Source organism: Lolium rigidum, chromosome 1 (genome assembly GCF_022539505.1).
Source record: "Lolium rigidum isolate FL_2022 chromosome 1, APGP_CSIRO_Lrig_0.1, whole genome shotgun sequence".
Classification (NCBI taxonomy): Eukaryota; Viridiplantae; Streptophyta; class Magnoliopsida; order Poales; family Poaceae; genus Lolium; species Lolium rigidum.
The window spans coordinates 356,717,056-356,729,512 of NC_061508.1; the positions used below are offsets into that span (position 1 = coordinate 356,717,056).

General features: G+C 40.1%; 1 protein-coding gene and 1 non-coding gene across 2 annotated transcripts; both read left to right on the forward strand.

Annotated features, from left to right (window-relative positions):
* Positions 1–935, forward strand: LOC124684674 (glycine-rich cell wall structural protein-like). The gene is made up of 2 exons (XM_047218945.1): positions 1–266; positions 359–935. The coding sequence occupies exons 1-2, from the start codon at positions 176–178 to the stop codon at positions 553–555; spliced, it is 288 nt and encodes a 95-aa protein (XP_047074901.1). The 5' UTR covers positions 1–175; the 3' UTR covers positions 556–935.
* Positions 936–11,562: 10,627 nt separating this feature from the next.
* Positions 11,563–11,669, forward strand: LOC124685496. The gene has a single exon (XR_006997482.1). It is a non-coding gene; the product is annotated as a small nucleolar RNA R71 (small nucleolar RNA).
* Positions 11,670–12,457: the final 788 nt, after the last annotated feature.

Sequence of the window (12,457 nt, forward strand, 5' to 3'; positions counted from 1 at the left end):
CATCCCGTGGATCAGAGCCAGCCCGCAGCCTCTCAACCTGATCAGTGCTCCTCTGAGCTAAATCTAATCCAATTATCCATTGGCCGGCTTCGATCATCCGTCTATAAATTCACACGAGCCACTTCTACTTGTAGCTAGCTTCAACCTTAGACAGCAACGGGCGAGAGGAGCAGTCATGGCGTCCACGAAGGGTCTCCTCCTCGTCGTGCTTACTCTCCTGCTTGCTGCTGCTTTCCTCGTCGCCGGCGGCGCAGCTGGCCGAACTCGTGAGCGCGCGCGTACTGCTTAATTAATTTCTAATGACTCCTGATAGCTGCTGCTTATATACATGCACGTTTCTGGCTTTATGTTGATGCAGAGGCCAAGGAGGAGGAGGCCGAAGCCGGCGTGCCACGGGGCCACTATCACCATGGCGGCGTCAGCGGCGCCGACGCTCACGGCAGCGGATGCAAGATGGGCTGCTGCGGGCGGGGGGAGGGTCGCTGCCGCTGCTGCGCTAACGCCGACGAGATCCCGGAGCCGATGTACCGGCCGGCGGTGGAGGTCCACAACTGATCAAGCACCAGACGTTGTGATGCAGCAGGCAGTGAGATCTTGCCCTTCATACGGACGTGTTGTAAGCACTGCACTACTCGGGGTTAATTATATTTAGCTTGATTAATAATAGTATCACTCTCTTCTATGATATGACCCGTTTTAGCAAATTAAAATAAATTGCTAAAAAGGTTTATATTATGAAACGCTCAAAAGAAGATGGGGTGTATGTACAGTGTTCTTGTAGAACGTTCTCTTGCAAGTTTTGTTCTGTCAAAACATATATCCGTTTGACGTCCTTGAGATCGACCGGCGTGGTTCATGTAACATATTGTCATATTGTGTAATACGCTTATGCATGTGAATAAAGGACACCGCAACACCTTGTTTATGACGCTTAATTGCTTAATTTTTACTCGATGCGTTATATTCCTTTCGATCCCAGATCTGCCATGAAGTTTCAGAGACAAAAGGAAAAACAAGAAAGAGAACAATCTGATACCAAGAGCGTCTTTAACTGTTCTTTTCAATCAAATCTAGCTTCTATTCGAGACAAAAACTAGCTTCTATGCGGCGACGGTGGATGGCGAGTCTGGTGGCGGTGGCCTTCGGATACTTCACCTAGATCATGGCGGGAGACGCGGTGGTGTGGCGGAACTCGGCGGGGAAAGGGCGGCAAAAGGATCGCTGCTGACCTCCACCGGCCGGGTTCGAGGAGGAAGATGGACCGCGGTTCCCAGCCATGGCGGCGGCGTGGGGGGGGGGGGGCGGCCGTTCCGACTTTCATGGTGGTGGTTATAGGGTTTTTTTTTTCGCGAAGATGAAGACGTTCCGGATGTCGATCTTTCTTCATCTAGCCGGAGTGATGAGTTCCGGAAGGCTCCGACAACGAATGGAACAATGCATCTTTTGCCTGAAGTTCACAAAATCGGGTGGTATTCGGTCGCGCGCATCCATATTTTTATTCCGACAGTTTGGTTCCGAAGGGAGCGGCGCGAAGCTCTGTTTTGTGTTGACATCGAGAGACTTTTGGTCCATGGTGAAGTTAGAAGTAGAGAATTTCATGATGGCGGGATTGGAGGATTAGCTAAAGAAGGTTCAAGTCTCCGCGATGTTGAGGAACTTGCTTGGTATTCCGGGATTCGCAGCATTGGTATGAAAGTGGGGGCAGCAGCACATGTGAAGTTCAGAGTCCTACCTTTCAAGGCGAAAACCCAAGGTCTGGCCTTAACTGGTTGTGACTGGCAATGACCTTGTTGGAGGCATTGTTTTGAGAGCGGGGACTATCTTCAGGGTAAAAACCTAAGATCTTTGATCGGAGGACGATGGTGCTAGTGCACTGTTCTCTTCTTGGAGGCGTCGCTTTTGGAGAGTCTGTATTTCAGGTGTTGTCTAGGGGGTGGATGTATTATTGTTGCTAGGTCTGGGATACTATAACGGAATTTTTCTTTCTTAGTTTTTTTTTTATCTTTTTTAGCTGTGTGCATCTGTACTGCCATTAGGGTGTTGCGATGTTGCAGAGTCTAGGTGTAATTGATATCTTTTGATATTAATATATTCCCTTTATCGAAAAATTCAAGACAAAAACACCATAACCATTCCAAGGTAGCTTCTAGGATACCAAAACTAAACCAATACAACATAACGCAGGCCTAGCAGACACGAGAATACCTCCCCTCGGCTCCATGGTGCCGGCGTGGCGGCAAAATATGGAGATGAGAGACAGTTTGATTTACAAAGTCACGCCTTAGGTTTTAACGGCATAATATGTGTGTCTGCCGGGAGAAGCATGTTTAGTCAGTTCTACATGCCACACGCGGCACGTTAGTGTGTATTTGATCCAACTAGTCATTGTTTTGCATGACAATATTCTATTCTCCAACCTAAGACCATGTGTAATTGACTCATGAAAACATTGAATACTTGATCCGTTAGATGTGGTAAAGTGTTACTCCATCCGGCACAGTTTAACAGGTGTGCCGGTAGCTTAACAAAACCTTTGACCAAATATTTAATCTAACAAAATATGAGATATATATGCCATAAAGCTATACCATTAGATTCTTCAAAGAACTTTCCAATAGTATAGTGTATAGTTCATATTTTATTAAATATATTAATGGTGAAAGTTTTTCTTAAATTACGTGCATGCCTTTAAAATGTGTTGATGGAGTACTTATTTTCACAACCCAATCTTGAAAATGTGGCAAAAAGGAAACTAATATGGGTAAATGTCATACTATGGTGGTGGCATGCATGGTTACGAAAAACTGATGATGCCATGAAAAAATTATCAACTAAAAAAATAAAATATGAATCGGACATTTTCGTGCCAAATTTGCCGTGCTATTTAGTATATTTCGAAAACATTTCTTTTAAATTGCCACCATAAGGTCTATAAAATTGCCACCTACTGATACTAAAGTTGCGAAGTGATAACTTGTTAAATGTAGGTTGGAAATTTATGTGACCTAGTAACTCGACAGCCTCCTTTTTTGTCAAAACATACCCCAAGTTGTATTTTGAGATAAGATGTTAACACACCCCCCCCCCCCACCCCCCACACACACACACCAAAAAATTATATTATCAGAAAGCATAGAAGCTCTTACAGGTTACTTAGAAAACCAAGAAAAAAGGTCGCTAGAGTCTACTGTTACTGACAAGAAAACAACATAAAACTCCAAACGCATACATCAAAAGTAGGTAGCAATTAGAGAGATAAAATCAATCCAACAGTGACAAGCTCCCAAGACATGTTCTCAGAAGCAACCACACAATAAATCCAATATAGTGAAGACAAATTGAGCTCATGCATATAGATTGAGCTCGTAGCCATAGACAAACCCCATTCCTTCCTCCACTCCTCTCAAAAATATTCTCTTTTTGTTTTTCATTTTCCCCTCATTCTTTAGCTCATCAACCTTTTCACCATGGGTCGACATCCGTGATTTGCTTGGAATACCTCACTTGACAATGCACGAACAATCTGGCTCCCCAATTGATCGTATATCGGCATGTTCTTTCCCTACAAAATAGACCAAGTTTACATCCAATGCCCAATCGTGTTAGTTATGACATTAAAATAGAGTGAAACCAAGCATTATTTCTGGTCTTCCAAAACGTTCATAACACAGCTGACACTCCCACCTTAACCGAAATTTTGTTTTGCTGGGAAATTGATTCATCCAGCTACCGAACAAATGTTAGCAGAGGCTGGTTTTGAAACAAACTTGAAAGCACATCTTGCAATGTTCCAAATATATATAGTGGAGTTGAACAATGAAAGAATAGGTGATGGATCAATTTTTTTCTTCCCCACATAAAAGACAAATCTTATCGTGCACCTTTTCTCAACCCCTTTCCGTGTAGGACATTTTTTGTCAAAATACTTTTGTGGTTGACCAGGCACAAAAACATATTTATTTTAAAGTGGTATTTTAATTTCCATAGATATTTCTATGGCAAGCCTAGAGTATTCCATTTCATCATTTTGTATCATGACTTAAGAGGAAAACCTTTGGAGTCAATTTTCCAAATTACTTTTTCGTTATCATTTCTAATATTAATTTCATTACACATTCTCTTAAGATAAACCATAGGTGATGTACAAGAGCAACCAATCGCCAAAATTAAAAGTGTGACGCCAATAATAGGCCACAAAGATGTATGTTTTTTCTTCCTTGTTATGTATGATTTATTTTTCTAAATGTGAGTCTATTTCATAACCATATCAATCCACCTCTTTTCTTATCACTTTTTTCTAACTTCTTCTTGACTTAACTCTTCTCAAACAGGATAAAACACACCTCTCTAGAGTCAAGGAGCTTATTACTGTTAGAAAACATAGCAATCATCTCTATTTTCTCATCTTTCCCCGAGTCTTTGTTATGTTGCACTCGAGAATTGTGGGCAAAGGAGGCAAGGCGTTTCCATATCTGACATAACTAAGGCAAAGAGGTAATCAAGGAATCTACCAAGCATGGAAGTTTGTCCTAGGTGTTAACTTTAATATCTTACATTGTAGTATTTATGTTCAATTATTTTTATTTATTGACTTGCCAACAAATTTTATCATGAAATATGACTTGCCATCTATCCCTTGCTATTACTTTACTTTGTTTGGAATGGGATTTTCATGCTGCATTGTTAATAGGGTACTTGTGTGCAATGTACTACCAACATTAGGCAGTAGCTCTCTACCACGAACCAGACGTGTGCCTGGGGCCTCCGTGGAAATAGGGAAAAACTTAGGGCCGACGCTTACTATAGGGACCATCAGTATAAACTGGAAGAGGACTGATGATTCCGTGTTTCTCTCCAAATTACTTACATACGGCTATTAGGAACCTGTCATAGATGTATTTTCCTTCCTATCTCCACCAAACATCCATTATACTCATAGGCGCCTCCTAATGCCTGATATAGGAGGATCTTTTTGGTGGCAAGCTCCACACCTATCAGTATATGGACATCATTTCTGACGCGTTCTGACGGTCAACTAGTCTATCGGAACAGGGGTTTAAGCGCCCTTAGAAACAATGGATTATGTATTAGTGTGAATGAGAGAGAGAGGAAAAGGCCATTATGTAGTAGTATGTCGGAGAGGCCATTATGGAGATGGCTACGAGATTAAACATCTAGCTTAGAGGAATAAAGTTTGGAAGTTGCAGCAGTCTTCACATGGTTTGTATACCTGTTGATTACCAAGTGTGAGCTTCATCAATGATCCTGTCAAAGACCCGTGCAGGTGTACTTCATTTCTGACTGGAAAATCTAGCAATGTGGTCCTTCTAGAGCATCCACAACGAGAGGTGAAATGCAACCTTCCGTGTTGGGAGTTCATTAGGTGGAAGAAGTAGCACGTGGCCGAGAAGTTGATCTCGGAATGAATAGCTTGAGGTAACTGGCAGGGCGGCAAAAGGTTTGCCCATAGTCATTTGCACCAGGTCCCAGGACAAGTTTGCAAAGTTCCAGGTCACAAGGATGTGGTCGGTAGTCACAGGCTAAATGTCACAAAAGCTAAATAGGGGGTTGCGGGGGGATTCCATGCTTTTCCAGGTTATCAGTGACGCCCTATCTCGGAAGGCTAGCCATGAGAAGGACTTGGACCATGCATGGTGCAATCTTCTCCGTCCAAATCTTCCACTGGTCATTATAGTGAGGCCTGATGTCTACGGGTGCTTCTATTCTTGTAGACAATGTTGGGCCTCCAAGAGCAGAGGTTTGTAGAACAGCAGCAAGTTTCCCTTAAGTGGATCACCCAAGGTTTATCGAACTCAGGGAGGAAGAGGTCAAAGATATCCCTCTCAAGCAACCACAAAGCAAGAAGTCTCTTGTGTCCCCAACACACCAAATACACTTGTCAGATGTATAGGTGCACTAGTTCGGCGAAGAGATAGTGAAATACAAGTAATATGGATGTATATGAGTGGTAATAGCAATCTGAATAAAATATGGCAGCGAGTAAACATGCAACAAAACAATAAACAAACGGAGATTCGATGCTTGGAAGCAAGGCCTAGGGATCCTGCTTTCACTAGTGGACACTCTCAACAATGATCACATAATAGAACCACTCTACACTCTTTTGTTGGATGATGAACACCACTAACTGTGTAGGATTACACGAACCCTCAATGCCGGAGTTAACAAGCTCCACAGTATTCGATATTCATATTTAAATAACCTTAGAGTGCATGAAAGATCGACACGACTAAACCAAGTACTAACATAGCATGCACGCTGTCACCTTCACACCATGTAGGAGGAATAGATCACATCAATACCATCATAGCAATAGTTAACTTCATAATCTACAAGAGATCATAATCATAGCCTACGCCAAGTACTAACACGGATGCACACACTGTCACCATTACACCGTGCAGGAGGAATAGAGTAATTTAATAACATCACTAGAGTAGCACATAGATGATATTCAACTAGATCACATAAAGAGAGAGATGAACCATATAGCTACAGCGGAGCCCTCAGCCCCGGGGGTGAATTACTCCCTCGTCATCATGGAGACAGCGATGGCGGTGAAGACGGCGGTGGAGATGACTCCGAGGGCAATTCCCCATCCCGGCGGCGTGCCGGAACAAAGACTTCTGTCCCCCGAATCTTGATTTCGTGATGGCGGCGGCTCTGGAAGGTTTTCTCGGGTTTCGTCGAACGTATCGGTGTTTTTAGGTCAGGAAGGCTTTTATAGGCGAAGAGGCGGAGTCGGAGGGGCCACGGGGTGCCCACACACTAGGGGGGCGCCCCCCCCCTTGGGCCGCGCCGCCCTGTAGGGTGGGGCCCCCCTGGCTCCCCTCTCGTCCTTCTCCGGTGCTCCGGAAGCTTCCGGAATTATAAGGTCTTCGGTCTTGATTTCGTCCGATTCCGAAAATATTTCTTTACTAGGATTTCGAAACCAAAAACAGCAGAAAACAAGAACTGGCCTTTCGGCATCTCGTCAATAGGTTAGTTCCAGAAAACGCATAAAAACGATATAAAGTGTGAACAAAACATGTAGGTATTGTCATAAAACAAGCATGGAACATCAGAAATTATAGATACGTTGGAGACGTATCAGCATCCCCAAGCTTAGTTCCTACTCGTCCTCGATTAGGTAAACGATAAAAGATAATTTCTGAAGTGACATGCCGTCATAAACTTGATCATATTGTAAACATATGTAATGAATGCAGCGATCAAAACAATGGTAATGACATGAGTAAACAAATGAATCATAAAGCAATGACTTCTCATGAATAGCACTTTCAAGACAAGCATCAATAAGTCTTGCATAAGAGTTAACTCATAAAGCAATAATTTAAAGTATAGACATTGAAGCAACACAATGGAAGATTAAGTTTCAGCGGTTGCTTTCAACTTGTAACATGTATATCTCATGGATAATTGTCAACATAGAGTAATATAACAAATGCAATAAGCAAGTATGTAAGAATCAATGCACAGTTCACACAAGTGTTTGCTTCTTGAGGTGGAGAGAAATAGGTGAACTGACTCAACATAAAGGTAAAAGAATGATCCTTCAAAGAGGAAAGCATTGATTGCTATATTTGTGCTAGAGCTTTGGTTTTGAAAACATAAAGAGAGTATAAAAGTAAAATTTTGAGAGGTGTTTGTTGTTGTCAACGAATGGTAGTGGGCACTCTAACTACCTCATCAACCAGACTTTCAAGAGCGGCTCCCATGAAGGACGTTATCTCTACCAAAGCAAGGTAGATCATCCCTCTTCTCTTTTGTTTACACATGTACTTTAGTTTAGTTTTTCTTTATTTATGGATGACACTCCTCCCAACCCTTTGCTTACACAAGCCATGGCTAACCGAATCCTCGGGTGCCTTCCAACATTCACATACCATGGAGGAGTGTCTATTTGCAAAATTAAGTTGCTTACTGATGAATCAGAGCAAAACATGTGAAGAGAATTATTAATGAAAGTTAATTAATTGGGGCTGGGAACCCCATTGCCAGCTCTTTTTGCAAAGTTATTGGATAAGCGGATGTTCCACTAGTCCATTGTGAAAGTCTGTCAAAAGTAAATGACAAGATCGAAAGATAAAACACCACATACTTCCTCATGAGCTATAAAACATTGACACAAATAAGAGGTGATAAATTTTGAATTATTTAAAGGTAGCACTCAAGCAATTTACTTTGGAATGGCGGAGGAATACCATGTAGTAGGTAGGTATGGTGGACACAAATGGCATAGTGGTTGGCTCAAGGATTTTGGATGCGTGAGAAGTATTCCCTCTCGATACAAGGTTTAGGCTAGCAAGGTTATTTGAAACAAACACAAGGATGAACCGGTGCAGCAAAACTCACATAAAAGACATATTGTAAACATTATAAGACTTTACACCGTCTTCCTTGTTGTTCAACCCAATACTAGAAATTATCTAGACCTTAGAGAGACCAATTATGCAAACCAAATTTTAGCAAGCTCTATGTATTTCTTCATTAATAGGTGCAAAGTTTATGATGCAAGAGCTTAAACATGAGCACAACAATTGCCAAGTATCACATTATCCAGGACATTTTACCAATTACCACATGTAGCATTTCCCGTTTCCAACCATATAACAATTAACGAAGCAGTTCAACCTTCGCCATGAAAATTAAAAGCTAAGAACACATGTGTTCATACGAACCAGCGGAGCGTGTCTCTCTCCCACACAAGCATTTATTCAAACAAAAACAAAAACAAAAACATACAGACGCTCCAAGTAAAGTACATAAGATGTGACCGAATAAAAATATAGTTTCAAGAGAAGGAACCTGATAATTTGTCGATGAAGAAGGGGATGCCTTGGGCATCCCCAAGCTTAGATGCTTGAGTCTTCTTGAAATATGCATGGATGAACCACCGGGGCATCCCCAAGCTTAGACTTTTCACTCTTCTTGATCGTAGTTTATCATCCTCCTCTCTTGACCCTTGAAAACTTCCTCCACACCAAACTCAAAACAACTCATTAGAGGGTTAGTGCATAATCAAAAACTCACATGTTCAGAGGTGACACAATCATTCTTAACACTTCTGGACATTGCACAAAGCTTCTGAAAGTTAATGGAACAAATAAATCCATTCAACACAGAAAAAGAGGCAATGCGAAATAAAAGGCAGAATCTGTCAAAACAGAACAGTCCATAAAGACGAATTTTAAATTGGCACCAGACTTGCTCAGATGAAAATGCTCAAATTGGATGAAAGTTGCGTACATATCTTAGGATCACTCACGTAAATTGGCATAATTTTCTTAGTTACCTACAGAGAATTAGGCCCAGATTCGTGACAACAAGAAATCTGTTTCTGCGCAGTAATCCAAATCTAGTATCAACCTTTCTATCAAAGACTTTACTTGGCACAACAATGCAATAAAAATAAGATAAGGAGAGATTGCTACAGTAGTAAACAACTTCCAAGACACAAATATAAAACAAAGTACTGTAGCAAAATAAACACATGGGTTATCTCCCAAGAAGTTCTTTCTTTATAGCCATTAAGATGGGCTCAACAGTTTTAATGATGCACTCGCAAGAAATAAGAGTTGAGGCAAAAGAGAGCATTTAAGTCTAACACACTTCCTATGCAAAGGAATCTTGTACACAAATGAATTCATGAAGAACAAAGTGACAAGCATAAGAGGATATAACACGAGTAACTTCAAGATTCTCAACATAAAGAGGGGAAACTTAATATTATTAAGATGCCTATAACCATGTTTCCCTCTCTCATAATAACTTTCAGTAGCATCATTGATGAAATCTACAATATAACCATCACTTAAAACATTCTTATCATGGTTCATATGCATAGAAGTATCATTAATTTTGGCATAAGAAGAGTTATTCTCATTAATAGTAATTGGAGCAAGATTATTATCAAGAATTTGAACATGGTAAACAAGTTGCATATTAAAAGAATTGTTTTTGGTAATCCAATCATGACTATGACAAGTTTCATAAGGATAGTTATAACCTATATCATAGCATTCTTTATAATAATCATCAAAGATCGGAGGCACAATGTCATCATAAGAAATAGAATAGTTATCTTTCACAGTCGGTTTATCTATGACCATACCATCATTGTTATTAGAAGGAGATGTATCAAGAACATAATGACCAGTAGCAAAAGGATTTTCAAACACCTCTTCCCCAAGCTTAGAGCTTTCTATATCATTATGGGAGGAAGCATGGATAGCACCGACACTATGACAATTATTATCATTTTCAGAATTAGTTTCCCAGCAGATTTGTAATATCAAAAGTAGTGTGCTCATTCAAATCATGATCGCTAATGTATGTAAAGGGCATAGGAAGATCATCGTATTCAGATTCATTATCACAATAATCATTAGGAGCAACATACTTACGGTTACCTAGCGTTATCTCATTCACGCGGGGATACGCCGTTACCTCTTTCTTTTTATTCTCCTTCTTCTTCTTCTTCTTCTTCTTCTTCGTTCCCTTCTTCTTCTTCTTCTCTTCCTTCTCCTCGTTCCCTTCTTTAGGAGGAAGAGGCTTGAAGGGTGGCTTGTCCGCATAACCTGATTTACTTTTAGAAACAATAGAAGAAACTTGGGAGGATCCCTCCTTTTCATTAATTAGTTGAAAACACACAGTGGTCCTATCATATTTTGGCAAGGTGTCATCTTCTAAAATATTTTGTATGTAAGTATTTGTATGGCTATTATCAATGCAATAAGAAAGACACCCATGCAGGACATCATCAATATCAAGATCGTTAATATCTAACAAAGAAATTTTTCTTGATAACTCTTCACACTTCAAAAATAAGGTAAGTTCATCATGCTGATTAGGAATAATTTCATCATCACAATACAAATTTGCAGCACTCATGGCGTTCGAATTATCATTGGAGGAGCATTGAAAATTAAAATGACCAACTCTATGGCAAAGTTCACAAATAAAAGGATAGAGGGCACACACTTTTTCTCCAAGATCATCTAGAGCCCTAGACCACTTTCTAGTTTTTTCATTCCTATGATGGATACAATATTCTTCCTCAATTTGATTAATTCCACAAGGTCTATGTATTCCACAAAAATTAACATGCTTATAGGAAATAGCATTTTCGAAGTTTGAACATGTTCATTGCAATCATTAATAACAGCTTTCTTCCTTCATGCAAGCGTCTTTAAAAGGTTCATGATACTTATCAAAATTCTTCCTAGGCAATTCAATGTGAGAAGCAAAAGCTTTATAAAAATTTGCAACAACTTGAGAGTCAAGACCATAGGTAGCACTCATATTTCGAAATTCATCAGTATTCACAAAAGTTTCAATGCATTCATAATCATAGTTTATACCTGATTCTTTACCTTTGTCATTCTCCCAATCTTCAGCGTTCTCCTTAATCCGATCAAGAAGGTCCCTTTTAAACTCTTCTTTGTTGCGTGTGAATGATCCAGAACAAGTAGTATCCAGCAAGGTCTTATCTTGAAAAGAAAGTCTTGCATAGAAATTATCAATGATGATATTACCTGGAAGCTCATGATTGGGGCATTTGAGCATTAAAGACTTCAATCTCTCCCATGCTTGGGAAATACTCTCTCCATCATGAGGCCAGAAATTATATATATGATTTCAATTTTTGTGAATTTCACTTGGAGGATAGAACTTAGAACAAAATAGAGGCATAATATCCTTCCAATCAAGAGAGCGCCCGTCCTTCAGCAGTTTATACCAATGCGCCGCTTTACCAGACAGCGACATAGAGAATAGTTTCTTCTTCACTTCATCCATAGAGATACCTGCACACTTGAATAACCCGCATAATTCATGCAAAAACAAGTAAATGATCTCCGGGATGGATAGTTCCATCCCCTTCATAGCGGTTATCCATAACACGTTCAATAATTTTCATAGGGATTTTATATGGAATACTTTCAGTAGATGGATTTAAAATATCACACGCATCATTAGAATTATCGCATATGGGAGATAAAAAATTATTAGAGCAAATTTTCTCCCCTAAAGATGGGAAGCTAAAAATATCACAAAAACCAGCTTCCCCAAGCTTAGACTTCTTCATAGCATTAGCAGTAATTGCATTCATACTAATAGCATTGCTACTATCATGTAAATAAGGTTCCATAGGTTTTTTAATTTTCGCATCAAACAATTCTAAATTAGGAAAAAGATTAAAAAGCTCACCAAAATTTTTGTTGTTTTCCATTATGCCTAACTAGTGAAAATAAAAACAAGAAACAAAAAGATGCAATTGCAGGATCTAAAGGAAAAAGCTTCGAGCACTCACACACCGGCAACAGTGCTAGGAAATAGCTTAGTAGTCGGAGGATGTGAATACCTTTTACCTTACCTCCCCGGCAACGGCGCTAGAAAAGTGCTTGATGTCTACGGGTGCTTCTATTCTTGTAGA

Coding starts and splice junctions, on each gene's coding strand:
- LOC124684674 (XM_047218945.1), top strand. CDS start 176: ATGGCGTCCACGAAGGGTCTCCTCCTCGTCGTGCTTACTCTCCTGCTT. Junction 267..358: donor CGGCGCAGCTGGCCGAACTC/GTGAGCGCGCGC, acceptor ATGTTGATGCAG/AGGCCAAGGAGGAGGAGGCC.